Source organism: Podarcis erhardii, assembly GCF_964252035.2.
Source record: "Podarcis erhardii genome assembly, chromosome: 13".
Taxonomy (NCBI): Eukaryota; Metazoa; Chordata; class Lepidosauria; order Squamata; family Lacertidae; genus Podarcis; species Podarcis erhardii.
In genome coordinates this window covers 43,563,253-43,576,158 of record NC_138502.1, presented here as the reverse complement: position 1 = coordinate 43,576,158, position 12,906 = coordinate 43,563,253, and the positions used below count along the sequence as shown (strand labels likewise).

The following is a 12,906-nucleotide window of genomic DNA, read 5'->3' as shown; positions in this document are numbered from 1 at the left end:
ACACGAAAACGCCGTTTACCTTCCCGCTATAAAGTTGTACCTATTTATCTACTTGCACTTAGGGGTGCTTTCGAACTGCTAGGTGGGCAGGAGCAGGGACCGAGCAACGGGAGCTCACCCTGTTGCAGGGATTCGAACCGCCAACCTTCTGATTGGCAAGTCCTAGGCTCTGTGGTTTAACCCACAGTGCCACCTGCGTCCCACCTTATGAACCATAAGAGCTAGCAAAAGAGCTAGCTAAGGGAGAGGGAAGCCTGCGCTGGAAGAGCGGTGTTAGAAACTCAGATATATAAGTTACGTGCCAAATAGCCCCTTAAACCAGAGTTACAGTCACCAAAACAGAATGCCTAGTTGCCATTTTGGGGCCAGATAGCTCGAAAGTCCTATTTCTCAATATGGCCTTTTGGTTGCCGAAATTCGTTCTGAGTGTGCAGATAAAATATAACGGGTAGAATTCCGCAGGATGTGTTGCTAGTGTGTGAAAACAGTCGAGAGGATCCTCAGACATGCACCTCCAGGTGGTGGAGACATCACCTGGTTGCAAATGGCTGGTTTTGTTGTTGTTTAGTCATTTAGTTATGTCCGATTCTTCGTGACCCCCTGGACCAGAGCACGCCAGGCACTCCTGTCTTCCACTGCCTCCCGCAGTTCGGTCAAACTCATGTTCGTAGCTTTGAGAACACTGTCCAACCATCTCGTCCTCTGTCTTCTCCTTCTGCCCTCCATCTTCCCCAAAATCAGGATCTTTTCCAGGGAGTCTTCTCTTCTCATGAGGTGGCCAAAGTATTGGAGCCTCAGCTTCAGGATCTGTCCTTCCAGTGAGCACTCAGGGCTGAGTTCCTTAAGAATGGAGAGGTTTGATCTTCTTGCAGTCCATGGGTCTCCTCCAGCACCATAATTCAAAAGCATCAATTCTTTGGCGATCAGCCTTCTTTATGGTCCAGCTCTCACTTCCATACATCTCTACTGGGAAAACCATAGCTAGGTGCAAAATGTACTTGGCACATGTTGAATGCTGTCATCCTTCTGTCTGCCTCCAGGTCCTAGTAATGACCTCTTGGTTGTTGTTCCTGCAGCTTCTCCGATGATGCTGAGGCCTGGTATGAGGAAGATGAGGAAGAGTGGAAACCCTCAGGAGGTCTGACCATCATGAATGAAGAAGCTGCCAATGAAGGTAAGGCCTCTTCATGTCATACATTAGGTAGCCTGTGTGTTGCCAAAGACCATGGGCCAGGGATTGCTCTTCAAAGCTTAGGCTTGGGACCTCTTAGCAGTGCCACATATTGCACTGGGATAAAACAAGGCCGTGAATCTATACCTGTGCAGAATACGTCTGTCTCTGGTGGAGGAACCACAAGCAGGTACCCCCTCCCCGCCATATTATGGAAGGGTTCCTGGCGTCCAGGCAGACTACAGCCATTCCACAAACTCTCTCCCTGTGTGTGTGACTTTACAGAGCAACTGAGTGGCAGGGTCAAGGGCCAATCTGTGCACAGGGCTGACCAGGGCCGGCACAGGAGTTTTGATGGCTTCCAGGAAAGCAAATGTCTTGCTTTGCAAAAAGCAAGGAGGAGGGCACTGCTGCAAGGGTTGTGTAGACCAAAAGCAAATCGGGGTGTGTTTGTGTGTGTGTGTTTTCTTGGTTTGTATGTAGCTTTCCCCCCTCCCCACATCCCATTGCTGCTCTCAGCAACAGCCCTCCCTTCCCTTTGGTCACAAGCTTGTTCTTTGAAGCACACAGGAGTCTTAGTACTCGGCTGCAATGAAAAGAACTGCAGTCGGGAAGGTATGCCCTCAAGGAAGGCTTTGCGATGGAGAAAACAGGCTCTCTGTTAAGTCCAATCATTCATTTTGGCTGTCCTGTGACCCTTTCCTCCTCAGAAAGCCAAGACAAAAACAGGAGTTTCCAGGTCTCTCTGGACTTGGTTGATACGACGACACAGGTGAGTAGAACCAGCTCTCTTGCAAAGCTTCTCACTTCTCATCCTCAGGGACCAGCAACTGATGCAGATCTGGTAAATCAGGGAGGGGGAGGCAGATGGAGACCTGCAAGGGAACATGTGGGAGCTGCCAGAATGAGCTTTGCAGCTTCATCATTACCAGGCGTTGTTCACACAAAAGCCCATTTGTAAAGTAAAGGTAAAGGGACCCCAGACCATTAGATCCAGTCGTGGCCGACTCTGGGGTTGCAGTGCTCATCTCGCTTTATTGGCCGAGGGAGCCGGCGTACAGCTTCCGGGTCATGTGGCCAGCATGACGAAGCCGCTTCTGGCAAACCAGAGCAGCGCACGGAAATGCCGTTTACCTTCCCACTGGAGCGGTACCTATTTATCTACTTGCACTTTGGCGTGCTTTCGAACTGCTAGGTTGGCAGGAGCAGGGACCGAGCAACGGGAGCTCACCCTGTTGCGGGGATTCAAACCACCGACCTTCTGATCAGCAAGTCCTAGGCTCTATGGTTTAACCCACAGTGCCACCCACGTCCCAGCCCATTTGTAGCACACACCAAAAATGTCATTTTCCTGAATCCAGAATTGTTAGTGCTGATCCTCAACTTAGAATCTGTATAGCTTGATTCCAGAGCCTGCTGCCCACCAGGGTGGGTGAGCACACTTGATATACATTGGAAAACCTTCCCCTTGCTTTGGTAATCCATGTTTTCTCCCCTTTGCACGTGCCTCAGGTAAATGAAGCAGGAAGCAGTGATTATGCTATTGCAAGGCACCCACCCAAAATGTCATTGGGCAGGTCATGGGCGTAGCCAGGTTTTATTTTAGGGGGAGCAGAACAGATGCAATTGGCCAATTAGATTTAGAGGGGGGCAGCTGCCCCCCTGCCTACGCCCATGTGGCAAGTGTAGGTACACACCCATTGCTGGGACCGATTAGGTCTGTTTTCATCTGTTTCAAACGGCCACACTGTGGGGTAATGCACGATCTATCTACAAAGAGCTATTACTTTTGGGATGAGACCAGTGTCGTGCATATGCAGCCTCAGGAACTCAGAGGTGAAAGCAGCAAACTTTATTGCAGTCTCCCTGCACACATTTCCCCATCCGTCTTTGTCTGAAGAACACTGAAGAACACATGCAAAGGCCCTTTTAGAAAATTGCCCCAGAATCAGTACAGGGCAGTAACCTACTGAAGCCACTGGGGGGAGCTGCAGTCATTATGATCTCCCCAACCAAAACAAAAGAGACCAAGTAGTGAAAACTGGAACTGGAACAGCTCCAAAATACTTGGAAGTCGAACGGAATCTGTTCCAGAAGTCCATTCAACTTCCAAAGTGTTCAGAAACAAAAGCGCAGCTTCTCAGTCAGAAGCCAAGCTGGACGTTCAACTTCTGAAAATCGTTTGAAAACCAGAACACTCACTTCCGGGTTTTGATCATTCGGGAGCCAATTTGTTCGGGAACCAAGGCATTTGAGATCCAAAGTACGACTGTATAACTTGCATAAAGGCAAACAGGTCTTGCAACAGAACGTTGCACTCTCTCTAAAGAGAGTGTTCCTATTTAGGATTGCAGCCAACCAGTCATGCCCTTCTCCAGCATGGTATGAGCCAGAGGTAGCCAACAGATATCTCCACATGCTATTGGACTACAGTTCCCAACATCTTTATCTGGACAACAGTGCTGTCACTCACCACTAAGGCTGTCAAAATAAATTAAAAAATTGTCCAGTAGCACCTTAGAGACCAACTAAGTTGGTTCTGGGTATAAGCTTTCGTGTATATGCACACTTCTTTAGATACTAAGGCTGTTGTTGTTGTTTAAATCAGAGGAGTGATGTTGTTGTGGAGTTTACATGCAAACAGTAACCCAGTCTTAGTTAACTAGCTACAGGAAAGGTGATTAATCAGATCTAAAAAAGATTTTTGTAGATACATTACTTTTATAGGGCTTTATAACATTTCACCAAAATCTAAAGTGCACATTTGCAATTGCTGATTTCTTTGGGTGTCAAATGAACCCCAAATCTTTTGTGGAGCTCATAGAGTATCTTACCTTTTCTCTTTGCAGTTGCAATTCCAAAAACCAACAACATTGACCAACTGTTGATCCCATACTGGAACACATCCTGGAAATTCGACTGAATTACGTACATCAAGGACCCTGAAAGCCCAACGCTAACAGCCAGACTATATTACAGTTGTCTACATTCCTTCCTGGCAGAGAGTTTTGGGGCTTGGTATCGTCAGTATGATGAAGACACCCAGCTCTGTTTCTCCTTTCCACCTAAATCCAAGGAAGCTTGTTTCAGTTCTGGAGCAGAATCTGTCATCAATAGTAGACTAGAGGAAGGTGAACAAACGAAACTTAATCCAGACAAGACAAAGGTGCTCTTGGTCAGTCAGAAGACAGAACAGGGAATAGGGATATTGGAAACTGGTTGTTGTTGTTGTTTTATGACTGCTCCTAGACTTTGAAACTCCCTCCATACAGAACTTAGACTTGCTTTCTCCTTGTTGTCCTTCCACTGGCTAATGAAGACTTTCTTATTCCAACCGTGCTGTTGGGAAGGACTGTTTGTGAGGAAACGGCTGACACAATGATGTTTTTTATTGTAATTATCTGTATGTTCTAACAGAACATACACACACCCTTCCCTTGCATGTGAAGACAGGCTCCAGCAGATTGAGCGGACGAGATCGATAGTGGATCCGACGGTCCACAAGGCAGTTTCTGCACGTACTGTACAGGGAAGTGGCGGGCAGATGTGGCTTGTCAACCTGGGAAGGTAGCCGATATAAGAGAAGGGAGAAACTGATCCTAAACCTCTACTGCCTTGCGAGATATCCTAGGGAGAAGCAAAGGCTAAGGAGTGAAGCCTGTACAAACCTGGAGTCCCTAAGACAGTTGGATGGCTCCTTGTACGCCTCCTTCTGGCAACTCCTGCAGCCAAGTTGATGCCAAACGTCTTGCTCTGCTTTCCTTTGGACAGTATCAGCGAGGCTGAGAGGGGGGTCTTGTCGTCTGGGCAGCCCAGGACCTCCATACACACTGCCCAACATGTTTAAAGGTAAAGGGACCCCTGACCATTAGGTCCAGGCGTGACCGACTCTGGGGTTGCGGCGCTCATCTCGCTTTATTGGCCAAGGGAGCCGGCGTTTATCCGCAGACAGCTTCCGGGTCATGTGGCCAGCATGACTAAGCTGCTTCTGGCGAACCAGAGCAGCGCACAGAAACGCCGTTTACCTTCCCGCCGGAACGGTACCCATTTATCTACTTGCACTTTGACGTGCTTTCGAACTGCTAGGTTGGCAGGAGCAGGGGCCAAGCAGCGGGAGCTCACCCCGTCGCGGGGATTCGAACCGCCAACCTTCTGATCGGCAAGTCCTAGGCTCTGTGGTTTAACCCACAGCGCCACCCGCTTGCTTTTAAATTATTATCCCACCTGTGAGCCACCTTGAACTCCTCTCAGGGGGAAAAGTGGGATAGAATTAAATATAACAACATCAGCAACGCCTCCACTTACCACAATGACAAAAAGCAAACACAGCAGGGCCAGGCAGGAAGATGTCAGTGTGCGGATGTCTCCAAACAGGCAGTCCCCTAGTTTAATTCTTTCTTTCTTTCTTAATTGAAATAATTCAACATTAATACATTTATACATACATATTACGGATATACAAACAAACATACATTTTGTTGTGACGTGGGGTTTGTGATTTCAGCTCTCTTGACATAATATGCTGGAGACAGTTCTCTAGTAACGCTTCTTTATTAACGCAACAAGACTGAAACTTGAGGAGGGGAGAGCTACATTTATAGGGACAGGGAACTAGCTAGAAAGGATACATTTTGGAGGGAACAATATCAGGCAATCACAGTCCTGCCTTTTGGAGGCAACCAATAAGACAGAGGATCCAAATACAGCAGCTTAAATGAACCAATAGTAGCTGTACCCTCTGGAACCAAAAGGCAGTTACTTTACCCTAATGCAAATACAGACAATAATAATACAGATATAAAATCCTTTGACTCAATACACAACACATTTCATACAGTCCTTAAAAATATTCATAACATACCCTGATTCAATCCTTTTCCCACCACTGTCCCTCACCCCTCACCCCACCCCGTGTTAGACTTCCAATCTACTCAACTGCAATTTCTTTCCATTTCTATTACTTTCCTTCACACACTATTAAACCAACTTTCTACTTCATTTTCTGTTATACATTGTTATCCATATTATTTGGTATTTCAGTATTTACAACGGAACTTGTTTATTCTAATAGGAGTTCTGATTTTTCAATATGAATTTGCAAATATCCTTTAAACACCTTCCAGTCCTTGTCTACCTTCTATTTTGAGATCCTTCCGATTTCTCCCATTGTTTTGGACATATTGTAATACTCCAATAATTTGTTTTTGTCGCTATTATACCACTTTTCCAATTTTTCAATTCTTAGGCTTCACAGTCCCAGGGGAAGATCGTGTCAGGTCAGCTTCTGAACACATGAACTGGTATTCGAGGCATCCCAGTGTCTTGTCTGTGTTCCTATACATCACCTGCACACTGTTGGCACTTTACGAATGCTCCGTGTAGTGGAGCAGTGATTAAAATCTAAATGATTGCAAATGTGTTTCATTGACTTTATTCGTGGCAGCACCCATTAATGATCAAGGGCACTTCCAGACTGTTGCTATTTTCGGGGGGTCGAGAGTGGATCCAATCACATACCAGCAAACTGGAGTTAGACAACGGAAGCTGATTAGCGCACTTACACAACAAATACGCTTCCTTCCCAAACTGGACTTTTAGTGATGGGGGAATGCATTGGAAGCGGTGGGGTAACAGCTGCTTGACGCGATGTCGTGTAACCTCCCAGGAAGCAAATCAGAACAAATGCTGGATCAATAACCAAGTGTCCCGGAAACATTTTGGAAACAGATCATAGCTCTCAACTTCTCCCTTTTCTTGCGAGGAATCCTATTCGGAATAAGGGAAATTCACCTTAAAAAAGGGAAACGTTGACAGCTATGAAACAGATCAGGGTGACAACGAACAGGTTGATGGAAGTCCCTTGTGTTTTGCAAACTCTGCTAAAGGGAGGGTGCAGGTTGCCAGGGGAACCATGCAAAGGGGAGCAATTTTTTAATACATGATTTAATGTGAATGAACTGGTGCAAAAATGGGTTGTGTGAGCAGGGGTGGACTTTGGTAATATGGATCTCTGTAGGTACCCCATATAAATAGAGGTGTTATTATAATTATTATAATTATTATTATTTTGCTCTCCCTCGGCTTGGTGCCCTGTACGAGGGAACCGCCCGCACCACCATAAATCTGGTGCTGGTTTGAGCTTGGTGAGCTGAGAAAAGGGGCAAAAGAAAAATAGGTTGTGCTGCCCCAGGATAGAAAACCTGTAAACTAGAAGTGTGTTCGCAGCTTGCATTCCACGCACATGACCAAGGCAGTGCAAATGCTGCTGAGGTAAAAGTGCAAACATACTGGGAATGTGGGCTTGGAAGAGCACATCTTTGTTTGGAATCCTGTCCTGCCCAAAATCTTCCTGACGCAGTGCATTTGTACTCCTGGCAAGCGTAAAAAAGGTAAAGGATCCCTGGACGGTTAAGTCTAGTCAAAGGCGAATATCAGGTTGCAGCACCCATCTCGCTTTCAGGCCAAGGGAGCCAGCCTTTGTCCACAGACAGCTTTCTGGGTCACGTGGTCAGCAGGACTAAACCACTTCTGGCACAACAGGACACCGTGACGGAAACCAGAGCGCACGGAAACGGCGTTTACCTTCCAGCCAGAGCGGTACCTATTTATCTACTTGCACTGGTGTGCTTTTGAATTGCTAGGTTGGCAGGAGCAGGGACCAGCGGCGTAGCATGGGTTGTCAGCACCCGGGGCAAGGCAAGTAATTTGCGCCCCCTAACCCAGAGCAAGTCAAGTAATTTGCGCCCCTAACCCCTAGCCTGCTGCCGCTGCCAGCTTCTTCTTGCTGCTGCCTGGGCTGGGGTATTTACGGTAAGGTAGCCACAGCGGTGGCGGCGGCGGGTCCGTGTCAGGTGATCTGAGGCGAGTTGCCGCTGGCGCTGCCGCCCAAACGACGCCGCTTGCCCGGAGGAGGAGGGCAGAGAGGCGAGGAAAATGCAACATGGCCCAGCAGCTTCAGCAGCGGCGGCGGGGCTGTGAGGAGGGGCTGCCTGGCGCGCCCTCCGCGGCCCTGACACACGGGGACCGCGGCGAGCGCTGAGAGCCGCTGCCTGCCGGACGCCTTCAGCCCGGACGCGCGCACAGCTAGTCGGTTCCGCGAGACATGGGGCTCTGCTACAGCCTGCGCCCGAGGCTCTTCGCCGACTCCGGAGGCGGCGAGCGCGCACCCCCCGAGATGTTGTGCCCGGTGCGGCCAGCCCCCCTGCACCCCCCACACTACGCCACTGGCAGGGACAGAGCTCACCCCGTTGCGGGGATTCGAACCACCAACTTTCTGATCAGCAACCCCAAGAGGCTCAGTGGTTTAGGCCACAGTTGCCCATGACTCACTTCCATAAAGCAGCATGCTCAACACACAAGGCTGGTAGACCTTCAGCTTGGTATTGGTGGTTGTTGTTATTTAACTTTGTATACCACCCTTCATCCGTAGATCTCAGGGTGGTTCACAATATATAAAAAGACAATATAAGAAACAAAACAAAACAAAAAACCACATAATAATAAAGAGCAAAAACAATTCAATTATCCCCTCTCCTAAAACACATTTAAAACAGTTTCAGATGTTACTCATCCAAAGGCCTAGATGAAGAGGACCGTTTTTGCCTGGCACCTAAAAGTGTTATAATGAAGGCACCAGCTGGGGACAGCACAAACAAGGAGCCACTGCAGAAAAGGTGCCTTATTGCATTGCCACCCTCTGGACGTCTCATGGAGGAGGCACATAAAGAAGAGCCTCAGGTGATGATCTCAGGGGCCAGGTAGGTTCCTATGGAGAGAGGCAGTCCTGGAGGTACAGTGGTACCTCAGGTTAAGAACTTCATTCATTCTGGAGGTCCGTTCTTGATGTGAAACTGTTCTTAACCTGAGGTACCACTTTAGCTAATGGGGACTCCCGCTGCCGCCACGCCGCCAGAGCACAATTTCTGTTCTCATCCTGAAGCAAAGTTCTTAACCCGAGGTACTATTTCTGGGATAACGGAGTCTGTAACTTGAAACATCTGTAACCTGAAGCATCTGTAACCCGAGGTACCACTGTATTGCACTCCTGGGCCATTTATAGGTCAAAAGCAGCGCTTTGCATTGGGCCTTGAAACTAACTGGCATCACTTTTTGGAGAGGTGAGGCACTGCTGATGGTAGGGAGGAGGAAACAAGCAACCAAAGCAGCCTCTTCAGAAAGACAGGAGAGCTTTTGACTTTTGTTAACAGTTGTAAATAATTTGCTTGTGCTTTTATTTTAAAAAGAAAAGAAAAAAAGCCTATGGGTGTGTTGGATGTTATCTAAACCAGTCCCTGCTTGAGGCTCTTTGCACTGGCAGCCTCTGAATTAATTGCTTCGGGAAATTGCTTGTTTCCTTCCAGAACAAGCTGTCCTCAGCCCTGACTCTGGAAAAAAGCTATTTAATTGCTGGATTCAAATACAGCTTCCTCATTCTTTTAAAAATAATAATAGCAGTCATAGTAGTAGCAGTTACTGATTATGAGCACTATTTTCCCGGTTTGTAAATGCATGAGGATTGTTTTGGTTTTTTTATACAGTGGTACTTAATTCGTTCCGGAGGTCCATTCTTAACCTGAAACTGTTCTTAACCTGAAGCACCACTTTAGCTAATGGGGTCTCCTGCTGCCGCCACACCACCAGAACACGATTTCTGTTCACATCCTGAAGCGAAGTTCTTAACCTGAGGTACTATTTCTGGGTTAGCCGAGTCTGTAACCTGAAGCGTATGCAACCTGAAGCGTATGTAACCCGAGGTACCACTGTATATAAAATCCTTTTTATTGTGGACTACCTGGTCAGATGGGTGGGGTATAAAAAATAAAATAAAATAAATAAAATAAATAAAATAAAATAAAATAAAATAAAATAAAATAAAATAAAATAAAATAAAATAAAATAAAATAAAATAAAATAAAATAAAATAAAATAAAATAAAAATAATAATTAGGGGCTGCTTGCTTAGTCTCTTGGCAGAGGTTGATGTCTCTGAGGCTTCCTGTTACTCAGCCAGAGGGATTCTAGAAGAACAGTTTCTTTAAAAATACCCCCCCAAAAAACACCCTCAGTGCACACGAGATTAATTTCCCTCTCCCTCATGTACAGTGCATGTACCGGCCAGGCCACATAAACAGCACTGAAGTGTAGGTGGGTTCCCACGAGGCAAGACACAGTGAGAAAAGCAAGAACCTTTATTGAACTACAGAACTGGGAAACAGGGGCAAAGAAACTGCTTATATACATTCCTGAAAGCCTGGGCCACTCCCACTCCCAACGTGATTGGGTGTCTAAACGTCCAAGCTGCAAATCACGACTCAGAGTTCAAGGGCCAATAGCAGAGGCCCAAATCCTGAAATGTTCTGTGATTGGACATCATGTATCGAATCAGAACACAGGAGCTCAGATTCCTTAGTCCAGACTCAAGCTCAGGCAAACACAGACCACTGAAGACAATAACAAGCATAATCTCTCATTTGTCCTGTGCACGTCCTGGATTATTCTTCGAAAATCGGGCAAATGTCCTGGAAAACCAGCAACAGGGGTATAAATAGTACTGAAAATGCCTTAAAATAGCTCCAAAGCTCAAAAATTATTGTAGCTTTTACTAAAAAAAAAAAAGGTTCCCTTAAAACAACAACTCAACAACTTCGGGCAAAATAAATAAATAAATCTGTCCCGATTTACACTTTTGGAGATATGGCAACCCTAACACAGAACACAATTACTGTTGTTTTTGTTTCAAACATTACAGATTGTGGACAAGACGGAGTGCTTCCGGAAGTGGCAGAAAGATATTTCTAAATTTGTCTGGCAGGGCAAAAAGCCCAGAATTAAGTTTAAGATATTAACTGACGCGAAAGAAAGAGGGGGCTTTGCCCTGCCAGACTTAAAGTTGTACTATGAAGCCGCAGCTTTCTGCTGGCTAAAAGACTGGCTACTTCTCGAAGACACTGACGTACTGGATTTGGAAGGTTTTAACAATGCTTTTGGTTGGCATGCATACTTATGGTACGACAAGGTTAAGATCAATAAGGCCTTTAAGAACCATATTGTTAGGAAAGCAGTATTTAATGTCTGGACAAAATACAAAGACTTATTGGAAAACAAGACTCCGAGGTGGCTTTCGCCTCTGGAAGCTAAGGCCCGAAAAAGACCCAATATGGAGGCCAAATGGCCAAAATATTGGGAAATATTAGAAAAAGATGGAGACAATTGGAAATTGCAGAGTTTGGAGAAAATGAAGGATAAAGTGCGAGACTGGTTACATTACGCTCAGATTAAAGAAGTCTTTAAAAATGACAAAAAGTTAGGGTTCCAGGTGGAGAAATCGAAGTTAGAAACAGAATTGTTAGAACCAAAGACTAAGGTACTATCTAGAATGTATAACTTGCTGTTAAAATGGAATACACAAGACGAAATGGTTAAATCGGCTATGATAAAGTGGGCACAGGACATTGGGCATAACATTATGTTTGAGGACTGGGAAAGGTTATGGACCACTGGGCTGAACTTCACCGCATGTAATGCTCTGAAGGAAAACGTAATGAAAATGATATATAGATGGTACAGGACCCCAGTTAAACTTGCCAAAATATACCATTCGTCTGATAATAAATGTTGGAAATGTAAAGAAAATGAAGGAACATTCTTTCACCTCTGGTGGACATGCCCTAAGGTGAAGGCATTCTGGGAAATGATATATAATGAGCTGGAAAAGGTATTTAAGTATACCTTCACTAAGAAACCAGAGGCCTTCCTTCTGGGTATTGTCGGCCAGAAGGTGCTAAAGAAGGACCGAACATTTTTTATGTATGCAACAACGGCAGCAAGGATACTCATCGCTAAAAACTGGAAAACTCAAGATCTACCCACACTGGAAGAGTGGCAGATGCAGCTGATGGACTATATGCAACTGGCCGAGATGACTGGCAGAATCCGAGACCTGGGAGAAGAGAGGATTGAGGAAGACTGGAAGAAATTTAAGACGTATTTACAAAAACATTGTAATTTGGTTGAATGTTAAGAAGGATGCTAGATTATAAAAAATTGGCCACCACTAAATTAGATTTGAATTTGATGATAAGTGAGATTAAAGAAAATATAAATTTTTTGGAGAATTGCTAGATTATATTTAAATGAGTGGATATAAGATCGCAAACAAGTTGATAATTTGCTTGGAAAAACCTTTTAACGATGTAAATGGGAGCGGGAGACGTGAGGGAGTCCAAAGAAGTGATGAAACCATGTTATGATATAAGTAAGATTGTTTATTATTTGTGCATTTGTATTCAAAAACTCTAATAAATATTTATATAAAAAAATATATATAATGTGGTCACGGGACATGCATAAAGTATAAAACAAGGCAGCAACATATGAACATGAGTCGTCCCCAAAATATAATTATAAATGGGCCTCCTTACATATCTACCTTAAGTATATTCACAAACTTAGAGGTGTGCACTGCTAAGAGTTGCTTATTTTTGTTTTTCAGCGTATTTCTTATCAATAATTTTGTTTGTGTGTGTGCAATCCGCATCAAAATACACACAGTTGCGGGAATGGATAATCTAATGGTCCAACCTAAAGCTCTGAAGACAACTTCCAAACCCAAATTCAGCCGCCAGTCGCCTCTTAAAAACTGTGCTCCATAGACTTGCAAGCTGCCATAGCTAATGACAGTTATTATGATGATCAATTATTATCAATAATAATAATAATACCCTGCCTTTTCCCCT

The 12,906-nt window shown here is 45.2% G+C and overlaps 1 protein-coding gene across 1 annotated transcript in view; it reads left to right on the top strand.

The window, feature by feature from the left end:
- Positions 1-12,906, top strand: part of LOC309328166 (mucin-3A-like) — a 157,604-nt gene that overhangs the window by 13,539 nt on the left and 131,159 nt on the right. Inside the window, exons 9-11 of the mRNA XM_081838175.1 lie at positions 1,077-1,174; positions 1,882-1,943; positions 4,021-5,020. Of these exons, the coding sequence (XP_081694301.1) occupies positions 1,077-1,174; positions 1,882-1,943; positions 4,021-4,059 (199 nt within the window). The 3' untranslated portion in view covers positions 4,060-5,020. The remainder of the gene's footprint in view (positions 1-1,076; positions 1,175-1,881; positions 1,944-4,020; positions 5,021-12,906) is intronic.